Source organism: Callospermophilus lateralis, chromosome 14 (assembly GCF_048772815.1).
Source record: "Callospermophilus lateralis isolate mCalLat2 chromosome 14, mCalLat2.hap1, whole genome shotgun sequence".
NCBI lineage: Eukaryota > Metazoa > Chordata > Mammalia > Rodentia > Sciuridae > Callospermophilus > Callospermophilus lateralis.
This window is the reverse complement of record NC_135318.1, coordinates 49322919-49349119: the sequence shown is the minus strand read 5'-3', so window position 1 is coordinate 49349119 and position 26201 is coordinate 49322919. Positions and strand designations below refer to the sequence as shown.

Here is a 26201-nt window from a genome sequence, read left to right as displayed (position 1 = left end):
TCTCACCCATTCAGTCATTGTGTCCATGGTGTCTTTTACTTTTCTTACCAATTTCCATAAATATATTTTGAATCTTTTTGGTAGTTGTTAATTTTTTTCCCTTTCTTTCTTTACTTTTTTGGTACCAGGGATTGAACCCAGGGCTTTGTAGCCACTGAACCACATCCCCAGCTCTTTTTATTTTTCTTTTAAGACAGGGTCTCACTAAGTAGCTGAGGCTGGTTTTGAACTTATGATCCTCTTGCCTCAGCCTCCAACACTGGGATTACAATTGCATGCCACCATGCCTGGCTTCCCATCCCTTTCTTTAAATATTTTTAGATAGAGCTTCGATAAGTTGCTAAGGCTGGCTTTGAACTCACGATCCTCCTGCCTCAGCTGCCTGAGCTACTGGGATTCCAGGTGTGTGCCACCACACCCTGCTTGATCATAAATTTTGAAATGGTTATCTTTGAAAGTTCCCACCTCTCTCTCTCTCTCTATCTATCTATCTATCTATCTATCTCTATCTCTCTAAGAGAGAGAGAGTTTTTTAAAATATTTATTTATTTTGTTTTGTTTTGTTTTCCGCGGACACAACATCTTTGTTTGTATGTGGTGCTGAGGATCTAACCCGGGCCGCACGCATGCCAGGCGAGCATGCTACCGCTTGAGCCACATCCCCAGCCCTCTTTTATTTTTTTTTAAATAATATATATGTTTTAGGTTTTTTTTTTTTTTTAAAGGTGAACACAATATCTTTATTTTATTTGTATGTGGTGCTGAGGATTGAACCCAGTGCTAGGCGAGCACTTTATCACTTGAGCCACAACCCTAGCCCAGAAAGTTTCAAAGACTAAGTTCTCTTTCTCATATAATAGCTTTACGTGTTATATTTAAATAAAGTTTCTATTCCTTGTTTTTGTTAATATTAAGTTGTAATGGATTTATCAGTATTTTTTTTTCTTTTGTGGTGCTAGGGATTGAACCCAAAGATTTGCACAGGGTAGGCAAACACTATACCACTAAGCTACATCCCCAGACTGATCTGTCAGATTTTAAGGTGGTCGTGACTGTTAGGAAATTCCATTCCCAACTTCTAGTAGTGTCCAGGAGTTGTAAAATCAAAAACTTGTTAGACTTTAACTCATGAAATAATAATTTGATCAGTATTTGCCACCTATTAGCATATCATCTCAATATTGTGAAAATTGTGACAAGTATAGAGATTTATTATATACATGCATGTTGATCGATGCTATGTGTTTTGTTTTAGGTACCTTTTTAATGATGCTGAGGTAAAACCTTTTGATTCTGCTCAACTTGCCTCTGAGTGTTTTGGTGGAGAGATGACGGTAAGTTTCATTTAGGAATTATAAATGGTTTGTGACTTTTCAGGTATCATAAAATCCAATAACAAGGTTTTATAACTTTTTTATAATTGCTATTTTTAAATCCAAAGTTTATTGATATGTATTGGAAGTTTAGAACATTCATAGTATACACAAGACACTCAGGAAATATTTAAAAATTACTGTTTTTGCCCTCAAGCAGTCTGATCAAAAAGTTAAGTCTTAAAAATAGAGTTAAATAATAGTACAGAAATTAAATTATATTGCCAAAAGCATTATGATGGAACATATTGTTTACTCAATGAATTCTATGGAATTAGAGCAAAAAGAAATTATCATTTCTTGATGTAATCTCAAAAATCTTGCCCAAGGAAGTCTTTTTATTATTTTAATGCTTTTTGAAGGCACCGGCAATCTTACTAACACTAGTTACGGGTTAGAAAAGGAACTCCTTTGTTAAAATAATTTATCCTGGCGTAGTACCAGTTTCCTGAAAGCTGTTTTAATAGGAGCATTATTGGGCTAAGGATGTGGCTCATTATTAGTACAGTGCTTGCCTACATATGTGAGACCCTGGGTTTGTCACCAACACCAGGAGGAAAAATTAAACACAGAAATAAACCTGTTGATTCTCACAGGTCAGAAATTGAAATAACTTCTGGTTGTAACCATTTTAGGTTTTAATGAAAGACTTCTCATTGCTTCTTGGTCCTCTTGTCTACTGTTCTGAATAGAAAGCATTGTCCAGTTGCTAACATTTGGAAATGTGAAGGAAAGTTATTATTTACTTAGCATTCGACCTATCACTAAATCAAACATCTCTAGATGTTATTTCCAGGACATTTTTTTTTTTAATGGAGTTTTTCCTGAAAAGAAAGGGATAAGTTAGTTACAGGGTTCTCTTAAAAGGTACTTAAACGGTAGTTTACCAAATCACAGGTCCATTTTATTTTAATGTTCTTTTACATATTTTTGATAAAGTACCTTGAACAAAAAGTTTTGAGTCTGTGTTTTCAGAAACAGATTTCTCTCTTATCATTATCATGCCCATAATCCTCCTTGTCAGTTGCTCCCTTCCCCCTTTTGGCCTTTTAAAAAATATTTTCTGTCACAACTTAGAATTCTGCAGAATTTCCAGTAGAACTTTAATATCTAATGATTTAGTAGCCCCACCACTGAACTCTATATTTCACATGTGCAGTTTTCTCTATAAATTCATCTTCCTATATTTCGTGGTGCTCTTACTTAGATCTCATCTCTCATACCTTCACTCTTCTCTTTCCTTCTGTTTTGTTTTCTTTTCCATGATTTCTTTTGTGATATCTTTGGTTGACTGATGCCTTTTTCTGATACTTAGTTCTCTGTCACCTGTCAGTTACATTCCTTATGTATATACTAACAAATCCATTTTATCTGCAAAAATTCATAACTCTAAGGCTCAAACTTTTTGTTTTTTAAGAATTGGTTGAGTACATATGGATTATATTTTGAAATCTCAAAATATATGACAACATTTTGCCTATAAAGTATTTTTGTAGTATTTTTCTTATTTACAGGGTTACTGAGAATATACAGTTTAAAATTGATAGTTCTGCTTACTTATCACATTTACAAAAATTAGATCCAGACCAACTGTTTCCTTGCCACACCTACTTTTGTTTTCCTTTTTTACACGGAAATTTTCTATCTCAGTTTTATAGCACTCTCTATCTGAAAACCATATACATGTGTTTTTTATGAATGCAATATAATTTGAAAACTATTTTCAACTTACTTTGAAGTATTAAATAGCTGTTTATGAAATAATTTTTACATAAGTATAGCTGAATAAATTCATTTTGTAAAGCAAAATTTTTTTTTAAACAGACGAAGACCTATGATTCTGTTACAGATAAATTTATGGATTTCTCCTTTGAAAAGGTAATCATTTATTTCATGTATCATAATTTTATATTGTTTTCTTCTACAATGTCTAATTTTAGAGTTATACCTTGTCACAATGAGACTATACTTTTTTTTTTGCCTCTGAAAGACACACAGTGCATATATGCTGTTTTACAAGCGTATGGAACCAGAAGAAGAAAATGGCAGAGAATACAAATTTGATGTTTCATCAGAGTTATTGGAGGTAAATGTTCATTTGACTTTGGTAGTAGTTTGAACTATTTAACTGTTTATGCAAGGAATTCTACAGATTATACAACATTGATATCTGTAGTTCCCATGTAGATTTTTTTTTTTGTGTGTCTTCTTTGCAGATTGAACCCAGGGGTGCTCTAACCCTGAACTACATCTCCATCCCTTTTTATTTTTTATTTTTGAGACAGTGTCTTGCCAAGTTGCTGAGGTTGGCCTCAAAATTGTGATCCTCCTGCCCTTGCCTACACTAGCTGGGATTGTAAGCATGTACAACCATGCCTGGCTCCATGTAGATTTCAAGAATATTTTAATCAGTAGTCTTGATAATACTGACATAAGACAGGAGAATGAAAAATGTGAAATTAAAGGAAGTTGAAAATAATTATCGGAGAAAATTAGAAAGCTGAAAGGATTAATGGAATGAGGATATGCTCACAAATGATTCATGAGGTTGATAATTTTCTGTCTCTTGTATTGGATGGTTTGTTCCTTCTTCTTCATGAATCAGATAAACATTTAAGTATGCATTTAAGATTTGGGGGTTTTGTTTTGGTTGGGTCTGGGTGGTGCTGGGTATCAAATGCAATGCTTCATGAATACCAGGCAAGCACTCCACCACCAAGTTGTATACTGATCCTACAGTGCATTTGAAATAAATTTAAAATTTATTTTGTATGTTAAAAAATATCTCATTTGGGCTGGGGATGTGGCTCAAGTGGTAGCGCGCTCGCCTGGCATGCGTGCGGCCCGGGTTCGATTCTCAGTACCACGTACAAACAAAGATGTTGTGTCCGCCGATAACTAAAAAATAAATATTAAAAAGTTCTTTCTTTAAAAAAAAAAAAAAAAATATCTCATTTGCAATAATGAGGCTTTTTCTTTGGTGGTGGTGGTAGTATTAGTACATTATTGGTTATGTAATGAAATGTGTATCATGTCCGTGAAACACAGGAAGCCATAAATATAGAAAGTAGATCTTCTCCAGAAAGGAATATCTGATAAATATTTTTCCATCTAGACTTTTACTATAAGGAATAAAATAATTACTTTTTCACTGTTGGAATCAAGTCTTAAAACTGAGTGGACTTGGATATAACTTAGTAGAGTTCTTGCCTTGCCATGCACAAAGCCCTAGGTTCAATCCCCAGCACACACACACACCCCTGCCCCACACACACACCAAAAACAAAACAAAACAAATAAACAAACAAAAAAACAGTGGACTTGGTTGGAACATAGCACATAGCTCTATGGTAGAATGCTCTTGGATTCAAAATATTTAATGGCTATTAACCCACATGTGAAATAAAATGAAATTTTAAGGAAAACCTTGATGTATATTGTTTATTACATCAGTGGTTCCCAAACTTACTGGTCTCAGGATTTTTTAATATTCTTTTTTATTTTTAAGTTTTAGTTGTAAATGGATAAAATAACTATTTCATTTCATTTACTTTTATGTGCTGCTAGGATGGAACCCAGTGCCTCATGTGCTAGGTCGATGCTCTACCCCTGAGCTACAAGCCCACCCTCCTTTGTATTTTTAAAAGTTATTGTTGACCTTGCCATGCATGCTGGTGTAATCCCAGCAACTCCGGAGGCTGAATCAGGAGGATTGCAAGTTCCATGTCAGCCTCAACAATTTGGTTAGACTGGAGGGTGGGGCTAGGGATGTGGCTGAGTGGTAATCTGGAAAGCATGAGGCCCTGAGTTTGATTTCCAGCACCATTAAAGAAAAAATAAAAAGGACTATTGGATGTATAGTAGTTTACAGGTAAAGCACTCCTTTGTTTAATCCTTAGTTACCTCTACACTGCATTAGAGAACTTTAAAAATACGATTTTTAAAAAAAATATGCCTTCCAATATTTACCACATTAGAACTTAAAATTTTAGAGCAATTTAAAAAACAACAAAAATGAACTAAGTACAGGCTTACATAAATTACATTTTGTAAGTAATATCTATTTTTTTCCTGAACAAAACAACTCAGAAAAGTGGCCCTGTTTTAAGTTTTTGCAGATCTCTTTAATGTCCAATTTGAGACAAAACAACTGGATTCTCATAACAGTTTCTGCATTCTATCTTGTGATCTCACTCATCTGGGAAATCTCATTGTATGATCAGGAGAAAATGAGAGTTAACAGTTTTACTGAGAAAATTGTTTTGAACTCACAGACCTTCTGTAATGGTCCCAGGAACCCCCAGAGCTTTCCAGATCATTCTGGGGGGAAAAAAAATTGTGACAAAAGGAAATCTCAGACCTTTACTATAAGAAGAAAAGCAGGCTCTACTAAGTACATTAGCATATTCCTGATTACAGACCTAAAACAATCATTTTATCCTGTGATTGTTTTTTAAAATAAATTTTTAATAATATTTTATTAAAAATTAAGTTAAAATGTTTAAAATACGTATAAACTTAACATTGATGTAGGTATTAACTGGAATCTGGTCTGATAGGTTTATTTAAGTATAGCTATTTAGTATGCTTTTCCAAAAGTTGACAGATGAAATTTTAGAACCAGACAAGAGATTAAATTAAATAAACTTATTAAAAATTGTAATGACTTAACACAATACAAATGAAATTCTCAGAAAGGGTAATTAATAGGGATTCCTGGTTAAGTGTCAGTTCTAGGAGGTTAACTGTAAATTGAGACTTGAAAATTTAAGAGGAGGTAATTTTGTGAAGAATCCTTAGGCAAAGAGAATATTACATAAGAGCTGGCTTATGCCTTAATCCCAGCACTTGGAAGGCTCAGATGAGAGGATTGCTTAAGCCCAAGAGTTCAAGGCCAGCTGGTGCAATATCATGAGATGCCAATTCATTTCTTTCTTTTTTAAATTTGGTGGTGCTGGGGATCAAACCCAGAGCCTCCTGGTTGTGAGGAAAAGTGTTATATCCCAGAGCCACATCCCCAGCCCCATGAGATTTCATTAAAAAAAGGGCTGTAATCCCAGCAGCTCAGGAGGCTGAGGCAGAAAGATAGTAAGTTCAAAGCCAGCCTCAGCAAAAGAGATGCGCTAAACAACTCAGTAAGATCTGTCTCTAAATAAAATACAAAATAGGACTGGGGACGTGGCTCAGTGGTTGAATGCCCCGGAGTTCAATCGCTAGTACACCCCCATCTCCCCAGCAAAGAAGGACAAATTTTGCTCTAGGAATTGAAAGGTGAATTATTGGGCTGTGATATTTAGTTAATTGAAGGATGAATGACCAAGATGAAATTGGATCATAATATAGAAAATAGCTAGGGAAATTCTAATAATGCAGTGCAGTGGTTTCACACTTAACTTTCCCAGTTGTTCCTAAACACATTATTGATAAAGTATAAAAAGTAGTATTTAAAAAAACAACATGAATGTTTCTGTATAACAAAAATAGAGCACAACTAAAAGCACTGAGTATGGTGGAAACCCAGAGACTATATAGGTGTTAGGTCCAGAAGCAGATGGTGGTGACCAAAAATGAGGTTCACATGGGTTAAAAGGGACCTGGATATAATATTGACTTCATGGCTAGAAGGATCAAGTTTGGAATGGAGCTCCCTTGCTCTGAAGAGGTATATAATGAGATAGACAGAATGTGGTAAGACTGCCCTCCAGACTGCAGCTCTGTAGAGAGCTGAAGCCTGGAAATGCTCAAGGACTTTAAAGTAGACTATTGAATTACTGTTTCTACAATTTCTCAAATATCATTGTGGATCAGGAGCCCTAATAGATGATTATAAGAGCTGCTTCTAGGCCAGGGTAGTAGGCTGGGGAGGCAGGTAGAAGTAATTAAAAATTTTTAGGGGGAGAATTAAAGATAGGGTTGGGATTCTTAATGAAAGATGAACCTGCCACCTCAAATGCCAAAATACAGAAATGCAGTTCTAAGAAATACAGCCAGTAAGTCAGGAGCAGTGGCACACACCTGTAGTCACAGTGACTCAGGAGGCAGGAAGATAACAATTCCAGCCTCAACAACTTAGACCCTAAGTGACATATTGAGACTCCATCTCAAAATCAGAAAATGGGATGGGGATATAGCTCAGTGATAAAGCCCTCCTGCATTTAATCTCCAGTACCAAAAACAGAAAATAAAGAAATACAGCCAGTAATATCAGTAATCAGAATATAAATTTGTTCTAGATAAAAATATTTTTATTGGGTTGGTTGTGTAGCTCAGGGGTAGAACACATACTTTTAGCCTGCATAGGAAATTAGGTTCAATCCCCTATACCAGATTTTTTTTTTTATTTTTAAGAGAACTGTCTACAAAAGCTTAAAGCATGTTTAGGCCTTTTAAGAGATAAATGAACACAAACATAGAGTGATCCTGTTGGTTTATAGTATACAAAGAAATCACTTTTCATTTAGGCTGGCCAAACTTAAATTTTTTTTTTTTTTTTTTTGCCAACATTTAAATATAAGCCTTCTCTTATAACCTATTCTTACCAAAATGGAACACAACTTAGGTATTCTTGATTTATATATTTGATTTTCAAGATGGACAGAATTTCAGAATTCGTACTTTGAAAACATTTATAAAGTATGTTAAAGGCCCACAATTGCTTGAGGTAGCTAGATGAAGGACAGAGTAGGTTTAGTAACTAATTTTCTGGGGGTTTTTTGTTTGTTTTTTTGTTTTTAACCAGGAAATACATGAATTTTAAGCGCACATACTTTTTTCTTTTATAGTTTTTCAGGTTTTGTTGTTTTAGTTTTGGTCTAAGAAAAGTATTGGTTAAAATATAATGAAATAATCTACCTTCTGGAACCTGATGTTAACATTTTTTTCCCCCTCAGTGGATTTGGCATGACAACATGCAGTTTCTTCAAGATAAAAACATTTTTGAACACACATATTTTGGGTAAGTTAGGTGAATTTGGTGCAGTGTTTTTTTATTTTAATTTTTAAAATGTTCTTCTGTAAGAATTTTAAGTTTTTCTTTTTAAATTCTAGGTTTATGTGGCAGTTGTGTAGTTGTATTCCAAGTACATTACCAGACCCTAAAGCTGTATCTCTAATGACAGCAAAGGTAATATATAAACTTCAGATAAGTTCATCAAATTTGTCAATTTAAAATGATTAAAACCTTTTTTTTCTTATTTTTATCTTTTCTTACAGTTAAGCACGTCTTTTGTCCTAGAGACATTTATTCATTCAAAAGAAAAGGTATGTGTTCTGTTTTGTAGATTTGTGTTATCAGTTATCTTTTGGTTTTTGTCTCTTTGGCTCAGGAGTCCCTGTGCCTTGACTGACTGACTTCTTTTATTTATTTTCTTTTTTAGCCCACAATGCTTCAGTGGATTGAACTACTGACCAAACAGTTTAATAATAGTCAAGCAGCTTGTGAGGTGAGGTGAATAATTCAAATAATACATAGTTTATGATTTTCTTTTTTGTTTTTCTTTTGTTCTTAACTAAAATATTACTGCAAAATTATTTTATCTGTTATAAATCATAGGGAACCTAGTCTAATCATCTTTTCCTATATTTTATAGCTAAAAAAGTAGAATTTTTGTATCAAATTTATTACAGACTAAATAATCAGTTATTTTAAAATTCTTGAGGTTTTTTTTTTCCCCTTCTGTTACAGAGGGAAAAAATATAGAAGACTTTAAAGATGTTCAGAATTTTTTTTTATAACTTGTTTTGATGGTGCTGGGATTAAACCAGGGGCTTCGAGAAGCACACATGATAAGAAGAGCTCTACTATTGAGTTACACTCCCATCCCCAGATATTTTTTGGTTGTATTTTTGTTTTTTTCTGGTATTATTAAGGTATAATTGACAAATAAAAATTGTATATATTCGGGGCTGGGTTGTGGCTCAGCGGTAGAGCACTCGCCTGGTGCGTGCAAGGCCCTGGGTTCGATTCTAGGCACCACATAAAAATAAATAAATAAAGGGCTGAGGATGTGGCTCAAGCAGTAACGTGCTCACCTGGCATGCATGGGTCGCTGGGTTTGATCTTCAGCACCACATAAAATAAGATAAAGATGTTGTATCCACCGAAAACTGAAAAATAAATATTAAAAAATTCTCTCTCTCTCCTCTTTTTTATAAATAAATAAATAGGCATTGTGTACAACTAAAAGAAATAAATATTTGTCAAAAATTGTATATATTCAAGATTTTCAATGTAATGTTTTAATATATGTATATGTCATGAAATGTATACCACAGGTTAATTCATATATCCTTTACCGTTAGGCACCATTTATGTGTATGCATGAAGACATTTAAGATCTACTCTTAGCAAAATTAAAAAAATAAAATACTCCCCCCAAAAAAAACTTTTTTTTTTTTTTTAATACTGAGGATTAAACCCATGGGTGCTTAACTACTAAGCCACATCCCCAACTCTTTTTGTATTTTATTAAAGACAGGATCTCACTGAATGGCTTAAGGCCTCACTTAATTGCTGAGGCTGGTTTTGAACTTGCAGTCCTCCTGCCTCATCCTCCCCAGCTGCTAGGATACAGGTCTGCACCACCACACCCAGGTTATTCTTAGCAATTTATTTTTAATTTGTAGATGGACATAATATCTTTATTTTATTTACTTATTTTTATGTGGTACTGAGGATCAGACCCAATGCCTCACACATGCCAGGCAAGCACTCTATCACTGAGCCAAACTTCTTTAGAATGTTATTAGAAAATGCTTTAAAACACCTAACCCCCATCCACCCATTCCTAGTATACATCTTATGTCTAATTTTAGTTTCCTCAGTTTTAAGAAAGATACACTCCTCAAGGTAATCTACTCGGTTAATGACAGCCATATTACCATCTTAATATAATAACTTCTGATAAGCAACTAAAAAGAGTTGTAAACCTCTCTAGGAATTCAGATTTTAGGATTTTCTAGAGGTTGGAGATAGCAGCATAATGTGCAATTGATGAAATTGGTTTAAAACTTATTTAGACTAATTTTTAAAGTTCATTTTAAAAAGTCATTTAGTTTTACCTTATAGTAAGACAATAAGAGGATCTGATCATTAGAAATTTCATACACAATGTATGACTGTTAAAAACTTTGTAGTTAAGCTAGGCTTAGTGGTGCATACCTATAATCCCAGCAACTTGGGAGATTGAGGCAAGAGGATCACAAGAATGAAGCCAGCTTAGGCAGCTTAATGAAATTAAAATTAAAAAGGGCTGGGGACATATAGCTCAGGGGTTGAGCACTCCTGGGTTCCATCTCCAGTACCACAAAAACAAATAAGTAAACTTCATAGTGAAAATTTGGAAACATGCACAAAAATGGAAAGTCATAATGAACTTGCCTGTACCTATTACCTAATTTCAACAGATAATATTCTTTCATTCTGTTACATCTCTTTCTATGCCTCCATGCCTTTTTCAGGCAAAGTCTTTTCAAGCTAAACCAGATAACTATTTTCGGTCTATAAACACTTAGTATATATTTCTAATAGATGATAACTTTTTAAACTATCACTAGAATTCCATTTAATCCCAGGAAAATTAGAAATGATTCCTTAATGTCTTTTTTTTAAGAACTTTATTTACTTATTTTTTTATGTAGTACTGAGGATCGAACCCAGTACCTCACACATGCTAGGCAAGTACTCTACCACTGAGCCACAACCCTAGCCCAATGTCTTCTAATACCCACTTTGTATTCAGTTTTCTTTATCTCGAAATTTTGTTTTGCACTCAGTTTGAATGAACTATTTAACAATGTTTATATTTTGCATTTGTCTCTTTAAAACTCTTTCATCTGTAATAGTTAACATCTTTTTTTTTTTTTTTCTTTCCATGCCATTTTCTCTCCATGCCATCTTCTGTGGGATTTTCCACATGCTTATAGTCAAAAGACTATATTGTCTTCATATTATTCAGCCCATACCTTTGTTCCCCTCCCTCCTCATGGCTATTTGATAGATCCAGAGACTCATAATTAGTCATAATTTTTTTTGTTTCATACTGAGATCCTATTATTAATAGAAACAAGAGATTGGACAATGTTACATTTATGAGATCTAAAAGGAAGTATTATGTATTATGTTAACTACCTCAGGTTGCCATCATGCAGGTTATGTACTAATATATAAATGGCATCCTTGGAGTTGTATAATGAGGTGAACCTTATTTTAGATGTAAGGCTTTCTAACAATTAGAGAAGTTGTTTCAGTAAGAAGTTAAAATGATCAGAACATAATTAGAAGTAAAATCTTCAGTGGTTCCCCCTCCCTTTTTTTAAATCTAATTTAACAAGTATTGCTTGAATGTTGAAATGATGTTCTGTTTTTTTAAATTTTTTTTATTTATACATGACAGCAGAATGCATTACAATTCTTATTACATATATAGAGCACAATTTTTCATATCTCTGGTTATATACATAGTATATTCATACCAATTCATGTACTTTGATAGTAATGATCATCACATTTCACCATCATTAATTACCCCATGCCCCTCCCTTCCCCTCCAACTCCTCTTTCCTATCTAGAGTTTGTCTATTCCTCTCATGCTCTTGCTCCCTATCTCACTATGAATTAGCCTCCTTATATCAAAGAAAACATTCAGCATTTGTTTCTGGGGATTGGCTAACTTCACTTAGCATTATCTTCTAACTCCATCCATTTACCTGCAAATGCCATGATTTTATTCTCTTTTATTGCTGAGTAATATTCCATTGTGTATATATGCCACCTTTTTTTTTAATCCATTTCATCTGTTGAAGGGCATCTGGGTTGGTTCCACAGTTTAGCTATTGTGAATTGTGCTGCTATAAACATTGATGTAGCTGTATCCCTGAAGTATGCTGTTTTCAAGTCCTTTGGGTATAGACCCACGAGAGGGACAGCTGGGTCAAATGGTGGTTCCATTCCAAGTTTTCCAAGAAATCTCCATACCGCTTTCCATATTGGCTGGACCAATTTGCAGTCCCACCAGCAGTGCATGAGTGTACTTTTTCCCCCACATCCTCGCCAACACTTATTGTATGTTCTGTTTTCTTAACAGTGGTTTCTAGACCGAATGGCTGATGATGACTGGTGGCCAATGCAGATACTGATAAAGTGCCCTAATCAAATAGTGAGACAGGTAAGAAAAAATTTGAAAATGGAAAAGCTTTCAATTTAATTCTAAATTTGCATGTGAATATGTCTTAACCTAGGATAACAGTTTGAAAAGATCTGCCTTCTCCCATAAAAATAATTTTGCTTTTGTTTTCTCAGCATCTCTCAACATCAGCTATCACTAATTAAGAGATAAAAACCATAAATATTTCCTAGATACAGCAAGATAACGCTCTAATTGCCTTTCTTTTTTTTTTCAGATCGTATCCTGGATTCTTTATGACCTATACTGATTCTTTTTTAGATCCTTAGATATTCTAACCATGATAGAGTAATGTAATGAGAGTTGAATCAATGGAATGTTGTTTATTTCTGACAGAGTCTGAATTATCAAATGAATCCATTTGTGTCCCCTAAATTTTAAGGGAAAACTATGTAATGAAATTTTAAATATAACTTTGTAGTCACTTGTGACACAAAACCAAAAACTTAATCTATATTTTATGCCCCTTTCCAATTGTAATTGAAATAGGGTAAAATTTAGTGGGCTGGTTTGTTTTTTTTCGGGGGGGGGGGCGGGGTTTCTGTTTGTTTTTGTTTTTAATATTTACAGTGTTGTGGAACTGTAACTTTTGACTTTAGAACATTTATCATTCCCCCCTCCAAGACACCCCATATTTCATTATCGGTCAGTTCCTTTTTTATTAACCCTATTATTCTCCACTCCTGACAGTTACTAAGCTTCTTTCTATATCTGTGGATTTGCCTTTGTGATCATTTCATATAAATGAAATCATACAGTATGTATTCAGTTGTGACTTGCTACTTTTATTTAGCAATCTTTTTAGGATTTATTCATGTTATAACATGCATCCATTCTTTCTCTCTCTCTCTCTCTCTCTCTCTCTCTCTCTCTCATTTTTATTTTATTTTTTTACCAAGTAATATTCCATTGAATGGATAAATTTTATTTATCCATTCAGCAGTTTAGAAACATTTGAGATGTTTCTACTTTTTGGCTAATTTGAATTCTGATAGAAACATTTATGTGTAAATTTTTACTTGAATATTATTTTCATTTCTTTTTGGTAAATGTGTAAAAGTGGAATTGGTAGGTGATGTGGTCACTCTTATATTTAACATTTTAAGCTACCAGACAGTTCTTAGTGACTGCATCATTTTACATTTCTCCCACTGATGTATGAGGGTTCCAGTTTCATCATATCTTCTCCAAAACTTGCTACTCTAATTTATTTCAGCTATCCAGGTGGATATGAAGTGGTATCTCCTAGTGGTTTTGGTTTGCATTTTTATTATATCTAATGAGATTGAACAATTTTTCATATGCTTATTTGCCTATTTTATATCTTTTTTAGAGAATATGCATCCACTTAATATAAGTATCCCTTGGAAGAACTTAAATCATATTTCCTTCTCCAAGCCATTGACCCTCTCTCTGATAAGTGACTGTTCTGCCTTGCTCCACTATTCTGACAAAGATAGAGGCTAAATTTGATTTTTACTTATCTTTACCAACTAAGAAGATTTAGTGAAATTTTTCTTTTGATTATTTTTTTCTCCTTGTCATGAAACTCTTTTTTGATTTTGGGTTTTTTGTTTGTTGCTGTATTTGGTCCTAGGTATTAAACCCAGAGCATGCTAGATACACTTACAGATTCTACCACTGAGATACCTTTGAATTTTGTGGGGGGGGTGGTTGTTGTGTTTTTTTTCTGGTACTGGGGATTGAACCCAGGAGCGCTTAACCACTGAGACACTTCTCCAGTCCTTTTTTGAGACCGGATTTTGCTAAGTTCCTTAGGGCCTTGCTAAGTTGCTGAGGCTGGCTTTGAACCTTTGATCCTCCTGCCCCAGCATCACAAGTTACTGCAATTACATGTGTGTGGCAGTGACCTTGGCTTAAATGTTGTTTTTAATACTATCTTTGCCTCTTTTCTTCAGTCTTTAATTGAGATTCCAAGGAAGCCTTAGAAGGTCAAAAACTCATCTGCAGGCAAACTATAATTGGGCAGTAGAGAATATTCATTATGTTAAATTTTTAGAATCTGTTACATGATATGAATTGACTCTTAAGTTCTCACATCTTTTACTTTATAGATGTTCCAGCGTTTGTGTATCCATGTGATTCAGAGACTGAGACCTGTGCATGCTCATCTGTATCTACAGCCAGGAATGGAAGATGGGTAAGAAGTATTTTTTTAACATTTAATTTTTAAGCTTTTTTGATCATCTGCCTGTGAAATATTTTGAAATATCCACAGGGAGATATTTAGATGGTTTTGTTTAAACATAATCTATAATAATACAAATCAAGAAAAGACGATTTTTTTTAAAATAAAGTGTATTTGCAAAATCTCTACAGATGACTTTATGACTTAGTCTTTTTATTTAGATTCATTTAGTCACAGTAATTGGAGTATAACTACTTACATTATTATAGTTAGTATCCAGTATCACAAAAATATGTGAGATAAATTTAAGTTTTTAAAAACATTTTTTTTTTTTCTCCCAGACAGTATCTGTCCTCAAACTTCTCTAAGATATATCTAATTGGCATTTCAGGTCAGATGATATGGATGCCTCAGTAGAAGATATTGGTGGTCGTTCATGTGTTACTCGATTTGTGAGAACTCTGTTATTAATTATGGAACATGGTGTAAAACCTCATAGTAAACACCTTACAGAGTATTTTGCCTTCCTTTATGAGTTTGCCAAAATGGGTGAAGAAGAGGTGAGACTTAATCTTGTTTATTTGTTGGATTATGGACTTATTTTCCGTATTTAGAATTTGGTTTTAATTTAAATTTTTGAATCAATTCTTTTAGAGCCAGTTTTTGCTTTCATTGCAAGCCATATCTACAATGGTACATTTTTACATGGGAACCAAAGGACCTGAAAATGTGAGTAAAGTTCTGTCTTATATTAGGGACTTGGAGGCCATATTTCCAGTAGTGTGCATCAGACAGTCAGTCATGAGATGTTAGAATCTTTTAAAAATCCCTTCTATTAGGTAATGTTAGGGGTCTAAGTTTGGTTGATATTAATATAATCATAATAGGTACAGCAATCGAAGAAACAATTGAAGTAAGTTTCACTGGTAAGGTCCTGGAACAAAGTAAATAAATATAGTCAAGTAGCCATCACCTACTTTGAAGTCTTATAAGCAGTGTTTTGTTTTGGTGCACATTTTTTACTATCAAAAATTTTAATGCTGTATGTATCTATGTATGTATTGGTGGTGATGGTGCTGGGGATTGAACCTAGAGCCTTGTGCATGCTAGGCAATCACTCTACCAACTGAGCTCAAGAATTTTAATGCTTGCTTCATTCACTCATTCATTCGTTCATTCATCGGTGGTGGTGGTGGTGGGGGGGGTGGGGATTGAACCCAGGGCCTTGTGCATGCTAGGCAATCACTCTACCAACTGAGCTATATCCTCAGCCCCAATTTTTAATTCTTTGCTGTTAAAGTTTTAGAAGACTTTGATAAACTTAAGTAGATGGTCCATTGATAGTATTAAAGTATTATATGAATTTTATATTGTCTGTGAGAACTACATTGAATTGCCATCATTTTCTATTTTTACTATCTTAATCTTTTTTGGGTCCAAAGTGATATATAGTGTTTTTATCTCTTTAACTACTTTTCTCTTGCTTTTTTAGATCATAATATCATTTTATTCTCTTGTATTTCAGAGCTGTAGTGAATATCCCTTTGAAATACCTACTATTTAGATTATCTGGAAACTCTCTAAATGAGGATTTCTTCTTTTGTGTGACTGGCATTTTTATTAAATAAAACATATGGTTTTATCATACTCATATTTTTTTATCTTGACTTAGCTTCTAAGGGGCTTGCTTATAAGTGTAAAAAATAAAAAGTTATTAAAGGATTTATCCCTTTAGTTAAGTCAGTGTTGAAAACCATATTCATTACAGGTCTACAAAGCTCACTCTAAATGTCCTGAATATGGTTTAGACTGTTTCAGTTAGGATTAAGTCTTTGAGTGGTGGTTTTTCAGGATACATGTTCCTGACACTGTCTGCCTTGAATGGTTATATAAAATAAGTCAGTGGTTGTCAAGATGATCTTAAAATCTAACATCATGCTAAAATGGGATTTTGTTCTCCTTAGCCTCAAGTTGAAGTGTTATCAGAGGAAGAAGGAGAAGAGGAAGAAGAAGAAGAAGATATCCTTTCCCTGGCAGAAGAAAAATACAGGCCAGCTGCCCTTGAAAAGATGATAGCTTTAGTTGCTCTTTTGGTTGAACAGTCTCGCTCAGAAAGGTGAAATGTTTCAACATTCAAAATGCTTAATGTATATTTGGTTTTAATCTTCTCATGTAATTGTTTTATCACTATTAATTTGTTTTTTATTACATAATTCCTTTTAAATAACACCGCTATTCATCAATTCTTGTGGCTTAAGAATTTCAGTCCTTTCTACCAAACTTTTACTTTGTCTGAGTCATGTTAGAAATAACAGTAAATGTTTAGCAAAATTATATATGCAGTCATCTTTAACCTAGCATCTCTACATCTAGATATGTATCCCAAAATACAGAAAGATACACACAAACACACACAAACATACACACAAAGCTATTTATTGAAACAGTACTTCTTATAGCAAGAGACTGAAAATAGCAAAATGTCCATCAAAGGGGGGACTAGCAGTTAAACAATCAAAGTATACGTTCAGTAGTGTCCCTTATGGTTAAAAATATATGGAATTTCTCATGGATAAAGTTTGATACAAATCCCCTTACTCCCCTCTATCAACCTCCCCTTTCTTAAAAACAAAACAAAAATAGCATATTTTATACCCCCGAACAAATAAGGTGGAAAAAAGTATATGACATCTTCTTAAGAAAAGGGAGACTAAGAGAGAATGTGTGTATATAATGGTATTTATGTATTCGTACTTGCAAATTCACCTGCTTGCTATATTGTAATGCCCAAATCAGCATTTGAGAAACTTTCACAGTCGTTTACAGATGTACATATGCAGAGCAATGAAAAATTTGAGTTGCTTGACACATACTTTCCCAGTTGAAGTCAAACAAGGCAAAGCTCTGCCGTCTTGTTTCAGTTTTAATGTTGTAAACAATGTACTTTTCATGATGTATGCCACGTTTTTCAGATGTTTATGCTTTCCATTGGTGATTTCACTGTTTTTAAATGATTCCCAAGTGTAGTGCTGAAGTGTGCTGTCTGTTCCTAAGCTCAAGGAAGGTTGCAATGTGCCTTAGGGTGAAAATACATGTGTCAGATAAGTTTCATTCAGATATGAGTCATAATGCTGTTGGCTGTAAGCTCAATGTTAGTGAATCAACAGTATATATTAAAGAACCTGTGTTTAAACAAATACTCATAAACAAAGTAATATATTGATTAATTGATCAAACTGTTGTGATCCAAGTCTCATAGGAACCTAATTCTGTATTTTCCTTAAAAACGATGATTTGGTTTTTGTTAATTCAGTGTTTGTAGCAGTTCATAGACATAACTACCACAAATATCAAGAACTAACTATAAAAATCAGAAACAGTTTTTAGAAAACTGAGTAACAATGGAAGTGGGAGGGGAACAATGTGGTGGGCACAGAAATGGGAGATTGACGTAACAAAATTGTTTTGTAGATTTAACTTTGGAATTATGTAAATGTTTTGTATAATTATAAATAAATAAATAAATAAGAAGCAATCCCTAAAAATCAAGAGTATAATGAAATAAGTGATCCTTACTGTATATTAAGGAGGTGGTATAGCCACTGGAGAGGAATTAGCGTACTTTTAGAACACATTAACTGTAAATTTCTAGTGGGATATATCATGAAAGACAAAAGGAATTGCAAAATTGTCCTAAACTTTTAGAAATTATATTGTTATCCAGTTGGAATGATTATTCTGCAACTATGTGCCTTGGTTTTGGGCAAGACATGAATGAGAATCTTGGAATTTTTATATTTTTTTTTATTCTGGAAAGCCTGGAGGTTATCATGTTAAAAGAACATCATGTTAAAAGGATTCAACAGCTGGCTTAGGTTTCTGCTGGTCATAGACTGTACAACTTGAGCATCAAAAATAAGAAAAATTAGTGTGGATTGTGAAACACATCAGACATGTTTAAATCTGTAAGTTCAAAATGATAACTAGAAAATTTGAAAGAATTGTTGGCGACCTTTGGAGTTTACTAGGAAATCAAATCATTATTTTGAAAACTGATAAAGGAAATGGTATCAAAGATTTTTTTTTAATCATGCCTGCAAGAAGTAAACCTCTTGGCAACCAAGTGGCGAATAAGGGAAAGTTCATCATCATAGAGATATTCAAGCTAACAAATGAGCAAAAACTATTGGAACTAAAGTATCACTTTTTTGTAACTCAGAATGAAATAATGGATATAGACAATGATCTTCATTGTTGGAAAATGTTACAAAAAAGAGTAACCCTTCATTGTGTGCCTCCTGATGAAAATTCACACTACCACATACAAAATATCCTTGATTAAAACAGCCAGTTTGCAGGAAATTTGGGGACAGAGGACCATGTTAAAACACCACCAACAGAATGTAATTAATAAAATATAAATGTGGGAAACTCAACAAAACAACCTGTTTTCTTCAACAGATAAATTACAAGAAAAAAACAAGATGGAGGGGAAAACAGTAGATTAAAAATTGAAGAGACATTTCAGCCAGTTGCAACAAAGGACTTTACTCAGATCTTATTTGAAACAAATTAACTATAAAATTATTTTTTAGAAACCTAATGAAATTGTACACTGGATATCATAAGATAGTAAGGAATTATTGACTTCTTTTAGTCCTGATTAATGGTACTATAGTTATGGTTTTCAAATTTATCTATTAGGGATATGTACTAATATTTATAGGTTAAATGATAAAATGCCTGGAGTTTGCTTCAGAATAATGCATATTGAATGACTGATGGCCAAAATGAAACAAGACTGGCTAGATTTTGGTAAATTTGAAAGTGAATGGTGAGATACTTGTGCATTATTCTATTTTTTATGTCTGAATTTTTTCTGTAATAGGTTTAAAAAGAAATATGTAGTAATTTTAAACTGGAAGGTAAAACTCTAATATGTAGTCTGTTTGTTTTTAAAAGGTTTGATGTCAAAAAAACAACCCTCTAGGTAATATCAGACCCATTCTAGCATTTTAATTCACATTTAAAAATATTGAGTTAAGTAGATTGGGGCTTTCATATACCAATCCTGGAGTCTTGGAAAATTCCTCAAGAGATGCTTAGCAAGCCAGTCTAACGATCAGAAAATCCAAAAATCATTTTATGATGGTGGGTTAGTACAGTTATAGAATCACCAATTTTGATGCATGTCATTTATAAATAACTCTAAAGTAATACACAGGGAAAAAATTTATTTCCACTAATATTTTCTTTTAGGCATTTGACCTTATCACAGACTGACATGGCAGCATTAACAGGAGGAAAGGTAATGCCTTCTCTAATATTAGACAGTTTGATCATCACAAAAATTGCAACAGTTCTTAAATGGGCAACTTTTGCTTTTAACAGGGATTTCCCTTCTTGTTTCAACATATTCGTGATGGCATCAATATAAGACAAACTTGTAATCTGATTTTCAGCCTGTGTCGGTATAATAATCGACTTGCAGAACATGTAAGTGAGAAAAAGAAGTCTTTCATTTGTTGTAATCTAAAAAAGAATATTCTGAAATTCTCTTTTTTCTATCATAGATTGTGTCTATGCTTTTCACATCAATAGCAAAGTTGACTCCTGAGGTATGTATATATTTGTTACTGCTTTCAGATGAACTTTTCACATTGTTCAGGTTTCTCCCTTAACATGATAACCTATTTTTTAAGTATATAATTTGAACAAACCAAATTACCTTCTTGTTTTATTATCTCAAATATAAGTTTCCCAACTAACTATAAATATATAAGTAGATTTGATGGATCATGGAATTCAACCTAGATGCTAAGCTTTGAAGTTGTTTGGTTTGAAAGCATAGTTGTGTCCAAAGAAAAAGAAGACTGGCCAGAGTTCCATTTATAGAGACAAATATGTGGGAGATAGAATAAAGTATCATATGAAAGTGTTTTTATAAATTGGAAGCATAAGTACTTTAAAAATGCATGTCAGATAGAATATATAATATATAATTATATATTTATATCTCTCCTTAGAGATCATAGATTGCTACAAGAAAACTTTTAATCTAAAAATTTCAATAGGATATATTTATTTCACTAACAGAACCTAATTTGGAAGTTGGGGATATGGTAATTGAAGGATTAAGAAATGACAGTTAAATGAGATCTATTGTAGGATGTAGGGACTACAGTTAATAATAACACACCATATACTTGAAAATTGCTTAGAGTTTGTGTTCCTACCCCTCCCCCCAAAAAAGAGAATTAATGTATACGTTAATTAGCTGGATTTAGCCATTCCACAGTGTATGCATATTTTAGAACATCATGATGTGCACTGTAAATATGGACGATGTTTTTCAATTTAAAAAATAAATTTTTAAAATTATATTTTTCCAAAACTCATTTGACATTCATGAGCTCTGTTGATCTAACATAGCAGATTTAAATGTTAGAAGAGTATAGAAGAGTGTTAAGTGATCTAAATATGAATGTTTGTGGATCTTATAGGCAGCAAATCCTTTCTTTAAATTGTTGACTATGCTAATGGAGTTTGCTGGTGGACCTCCAGGAATGCCTCCCTTTGCATCTTACATTCTGCAGAGGATATGGGAGGTAAGTCTTGCATCAGGTGTTTTCAGTATTTATTTTTCTGAGGATTTTACTTTTATGATACAGTCTCTACCATCTTAAGTACCAGTTCCTTCTTATTTGTGTGCCCCAAAATAGTTGCTGTAAGTTACATGTTCACAAAAAAAAAAAAGGAGTTTTGGTCAGAAGGCTTGGGGAGAACTGAGTTCTTAGCTAGACTCCCAGATGTTTTAAAATTTTCTTGTATAGTCAAAAAGCTTCAGGCAATATAAAGATGTCATTTCTATACTCTCATGATTCCATAAAGGAACTAGATACCCCAGAAATTGAAACCAAGTGTTTTCAGCAGTTGACAGAAATGGTAGAGGAAATCTAACCACTTCTTTTTTTCCAAAGATAGAGCTGTGGTCACAGATTTTCTCCTTAGTGACTATTAGGAAAGCTGTAGTCCAAGAGTCAGGAAGCCTTTTCTCTATAGGGCCAGGTAGCAACTATTTTAGTGTTTGTGGGCCATACAGTTCCTGTTGGAATGTCTTAGCTTTGCTGTTGTAGCCGAAAATTATAGCCATAGACAATAAGTAAATGAATGGGCAAGGCTGTATTCCAATGAAATGACATTATATGCAGCCACACAATTTGTCAGATTTCTAAGATTCTTTTCTCCCATTTGGGAGTGGGGGGGAGGGGGAATTGCCACAGCAATGTGATTTACTTAACATTTCTCACACAATAGTAATAGGTTCCATGGAATAAGGAAAGTAAAGATAAGTTTTATAGAAGTAAAAGTACTTTTAAATAAATTTATAAATAAGATCTAAAAGTCACCGTGTTCTCATATATTTGTCCTGTTTTACAGTTCATGGTTATTTTAACTTTTGTCAACTAATGACTTTTTCCTATTTCCCACTAATAAAAGTAAAGAGCTTTAAAAACATTGGTGAAATTTTCTTTAGGCTCTAGTTTACCAAAAGCTACTTTAGCTCTAAGTGTCTAATGGCATGTATCAAAAGTAAGTAAAAAAGTAACTGTACATTCAATTAACCTTAGTTACTGCTCTTGTCATTTTATTTATAGGTGATTGAATACAATCCTTCTCAATGTCTGGATTGGTTGGCAGTACAGACACCCCGAAATAAACTGGCACATAGTTGGGTCTTACAGAATATGGAAAACTGGGTCGAGCGGTTTCTGTTGGCTCACAATTATCCTAGAGTCAGGACTTGTAAGTCAAATGTTCAGAATTTAGCAAACCATTTATCATTATTGTTCATTTGGATTTTTGTTTCTTTTTATGGTACCTACCATATGCCTACTGTATAATACAAAGCTCCTGGAAATGTTGTTCTTAAAGGTTAGCATTATATTGGTATTGGGAAATCTGTGGCAGTGTTTTACAAATATCTACAAAATATCTGTAGTGGTTGGGTTTGTGGTGATGGTGGTGGGGTTTGTTTTTTGTTTGTTTGTTTGTTTGCTGTTGTTGGCTGTTGTTTTTGCTTTTAAGAATAGGATACCTTGACCAGATGTGGTGGCACATGCCTATAATCCTCTGTAGGCTGAGGCAGGAAGATCACAAGTTTGAGGTCACCTGCAGCAATTTAGTGAGACCCTGTCTCAAAAAGGGTAAGGGTGTGGCTCAGAGATTAGGCACCTCCTGGATTCAATCCTTAGTACCAGAAAAGAAAGAATGAGAAACCTTGTTCTTTCTCAGGGATATCATCCCTACTACCATTTTTGTTTCCTTGCTTGACAGATTGATGAAGCATGATCAGCTTTAGTGAAGGAAGTAAAAGATCAGAAAATCCTGTCTTAAAAGTGACTTTCCAGGAAGCTAAGAGTAAGGTATTAATAAAGTCAGGAAATACTGACTGGAATTATGAGAGTTAAATGATAAACACCTTTATTGTGCATAAAGTAAATAGAAAATAAAGACCTTGGAAGACAGACGGATACATGAAAAAAAAAATTTACAGTAAGAAATTGCTTACAAATATAGAATGTATTCACTTGAATTTAAAGAAATGAAAATCAAAGTAGGTCATATTTGAATTTTTACTTATTAAAACCCTATTTCCTAGCTGTCTACTGAAAGGGCCTCAAGTCAGTGAAACTCAGTTAATAGCAAGCACATACATCAAGCACCCAGAAGTCAGATTTTAAACACTATTTCCCAATAAAAGATAGACAAGGGGGTTACCAAAAGGGCACAGAGCTTCTAATAGCTAAAACAGGAACAACTTAAGTAAAAGAAGAAATAACAAAACACTGTTATAACCTAAAGTACAAAATAAATATCCTTGAGTTCATACTGATATAAATACATGGTCAAATAAAGAAAGAAAGAACAAATCCATATAGAATTCCAGAAAATTGATGTATACATTCCAGAAACTCCTCATGCCCTGAGTATGAGCTTAGTGATTAAGAATAAAGCGTGTAGAGATGTGGGAAATAACTGTTACAATGAAGAAAATTGATAGTCAAAACAGGTTATTAAGATTAACATCACTGGATTCATTACTAATTTGATAGTGCATACCTTTGATACATTATGTAATGCTTTATTTTCTGTGATCTTCCCCAAGTTTTTATTCTGAGTCAAATCATGGGTACACATTAAACTGAGTTTAAGGAACATTCTATAATCTGACCAGTAAGTACTACTCAAAACTAGCAACATTATTAAAAATAAGGATGTCAGAAATTGTCACAGCCAGGAAGACGTTAAATGATGATTAATATATACTAGAACTGGGGACATACCTCAGTTGGTAGAGTGCTTGCCTCTCATGCGTAAGGCCCTAGGTTCAATCCCCAGCACCACCAAAAAAAAAAGTAATCTATCCTAAATGAGATCCGGGAACAAACAAAAGACTATTAGGTAAAACTAGTAAAATGTACATAGTAAGGTGCAAGACTTGGTTCCTCAGTCCCAACAAATATAGCATAATAATAATAATAATTGATGTTAACAGTAGAGGAAACTGGGTGAGAGGTGTGGGAATTCTCTTTTGCCTATTCTAAAATAAAAGGTTTTATTTGAGAGAAACACCTTGTAGGGAGGAATACACATGGATTGCTCTGCTCATGTTTTTTCTGACAGTTTAGTTGTGATACCTAGCATGACTACTGGTTGGCATTTGTTTTCTGACCATTGATCATAAAACATAAAATAAGTATGCTGAACTAAAAGAATTTAACTGGCTTTCAAATTAATATTCATGACAGTACTAAGGAAATGGAAGTTTTGTATATTGCAGTGATACTGTAATGTTGTTACCCCTGAAAAAAGCAATTTAAGTATATATAACACGATTTCTAAAAAAGTTATTCCCTTTTTAACTCCATTTCAGGCATTCTAGTGTAAGTAAGATGTTCAAAATATGGATTTCCAGCAATATTCGTGATTGTGAAAAATTAAAAACTTCTCAGTTAAGAGCCTGGTGTGGCTGAGTGCAGTGGCACACAACTGTAATCCCAGCGAATTGGAAGGCTGGGGCAGGAGGATTGCAAGTTCTTCAAAGCCAGCCTCAACAGTTTAGCGAGAGCTTGTCTCAAAAAATAAAAAGGGTTGGGGACATATCTCAGTTGGTAGAGTTCATTGGTAAAGCACCCCTGAGTTAAATTCTTGATTGCCAAAAAAATAGAGCCTCCTGTGGTGGTACATGCCTGTAGTCCCAACTACTTAGGGGGTGAGATCCGGGAACAAACAAAAGATTATTAGGTAAAATAGCAAGATCATTTGAGTCCAGATGTTCAAGGATAGCTTGGGCAATATAGTTAACTCCCAGCAGCTCAGGAGGATGAAGCAGAAAGATTCAACTCCAGTCTTAGCAACTTAGTGAAGGCCCTTTGCAGCTTAGTAAGTCCCTTTCTCAAAATAAAAAGATAGAGGGGCTGGAGCTGTGACTCAGTGGTAGTGCACTTGCCTGGCATGTGTGAGTCACTGGATTCGATTCTCAGCACCTTGTATGAGTAAATAAATGTCTATCAACCACTAAAAAAAAATTAAAAATTAAAAATAAATAAATAGAAAGGACTGAAGATGTGACTCAGTTGGTAAAGCACCCTGGGTTCAATCCCCAGTACCAAAAAAAAAAAAAAAAGCCTAACAATAAAAGAACAACAACAACAACAACAAATACCTACTCAGTGAGAAACAAATTGCTGTGCACCATTTCTGAATTACAATAGTAATGACTGTGTGGTAATATGAAAGTTTTTTTTTATATATGTAACTTGAAAAGGGCATCCAAGCTGGGTGCATGCCTATAATCCTAGTGGCTCAGGAGGCTGAAGCAGGAAGATCATGAGTTCAAAGCCAGCCTCAGCAAAAGCGAGGCTCTGAACAACTCATTGAGACCCTGTCTCTAAATAAAATACAAAATAGGGCTGGGGATGTGGATCAGTGGTCGAGTCCCCCTGAGTTGAAAGAAGAAAAATAGAGACAGTAGTTGAAGAGTTGCCACGTAGCTATAGAAAATTTGATCTAATAGTTCTATGCTATAAGACTAGAATTAGAGCTCAGTGGTAGAGCGCTTGCCTAGCACAAGGGATGCACTGGGTTTGATCCTCAGCACCATGTAAAAATAAGAGAAATAAAAGTATTGTGTCCATCTGTAGCTAAAAATATAAAAAAGAAAAGAAATGAAGGAATAGTTAAATAATGTGACAAAGCAAAGCAAAATTTTAGAATGTAGGTGGTAGGTTCATGGGTCTTCAGTTGAGTTTTTTTCCCCCACCCTTTTAGGTGTGTTCAATTTCTCCCCTCTACTCTTGGGGATTGAATTGTGAGCCATCATGAAAAATTTTCTTGATAAAATATTAGAGTGAAATATAAAACTTAAACTGCCTTCTTAAAACCACAAACTACTTCTCTTAATTGTAGATTTATGCAAAAATTAATCAGGAT

General features: G+C 33.9%; 1 protein-coding gene across 3 annotated transcripts in view; it reads left to right on the top strand.

Annotated features, from left to right (window-relative positions):
• Window positions 1–26201, top strand: part of Usp34 (ubiquitin specific peptidase 34) — a 224002-nt gene that overhangs the window by 170940 nt on the left and 26861 nt on the right. For all 3 annotated transcript variants that reach the window (XM_076832908.2, XM_076832907.2, XM_076832909.2), the window contains 17 exons: window positions 1256–1334; window positions 3198–3251; window positions 3364–3459; window positions 8264–8328; window positions 8421–8496; window positions 8586–8633; window positions 8750–8815; window positions 12458–12538; window positions 14632–14717; window positions 15097–15265; window positions 15360–15434; window positions 16670–16821; window positions 19965–20013; window positions 20097–20201; window positions 20279–20323; window positions 21209–21313; window positions 22364–22511. In XM_076832908.2, coding sequence (XP_076689023.2) covers window positions 1256–1334; window positions 3198–3251; window positions 3364–3459; window positions 8264–8328; window positions 8421–8496; window positions 8586–8633; window positions 8750–8815; window positions 12458–12538; window positions 14632–14717; window positions 15097–15265; window positions 15360–15434; window positions 16670–16821; window positions 19965–20013; window positions 20097–20201; window positions 20279–20323; window positions 21209–21313; window positions 22364–22511 — 1499 coding nt within the window. The remainder of the gene's footprint in view (window positions 1–1255; window positions 1335–3197; window positions 3252–3363; window positions 3460–8263; window positions 8329–8420; window positions 8497–8585; window positions 8634–8749; window positions 8816–12457; window positions 12539–14631; window positions 14718–15096; window positions 15266–15359; window positions 15435–16669; window positions 16822–19964; window positions 20014–20096; window positions 20202–20278; window positions 20324–21208; window positions 21314–22363; window positions 22512–26201) is intronic.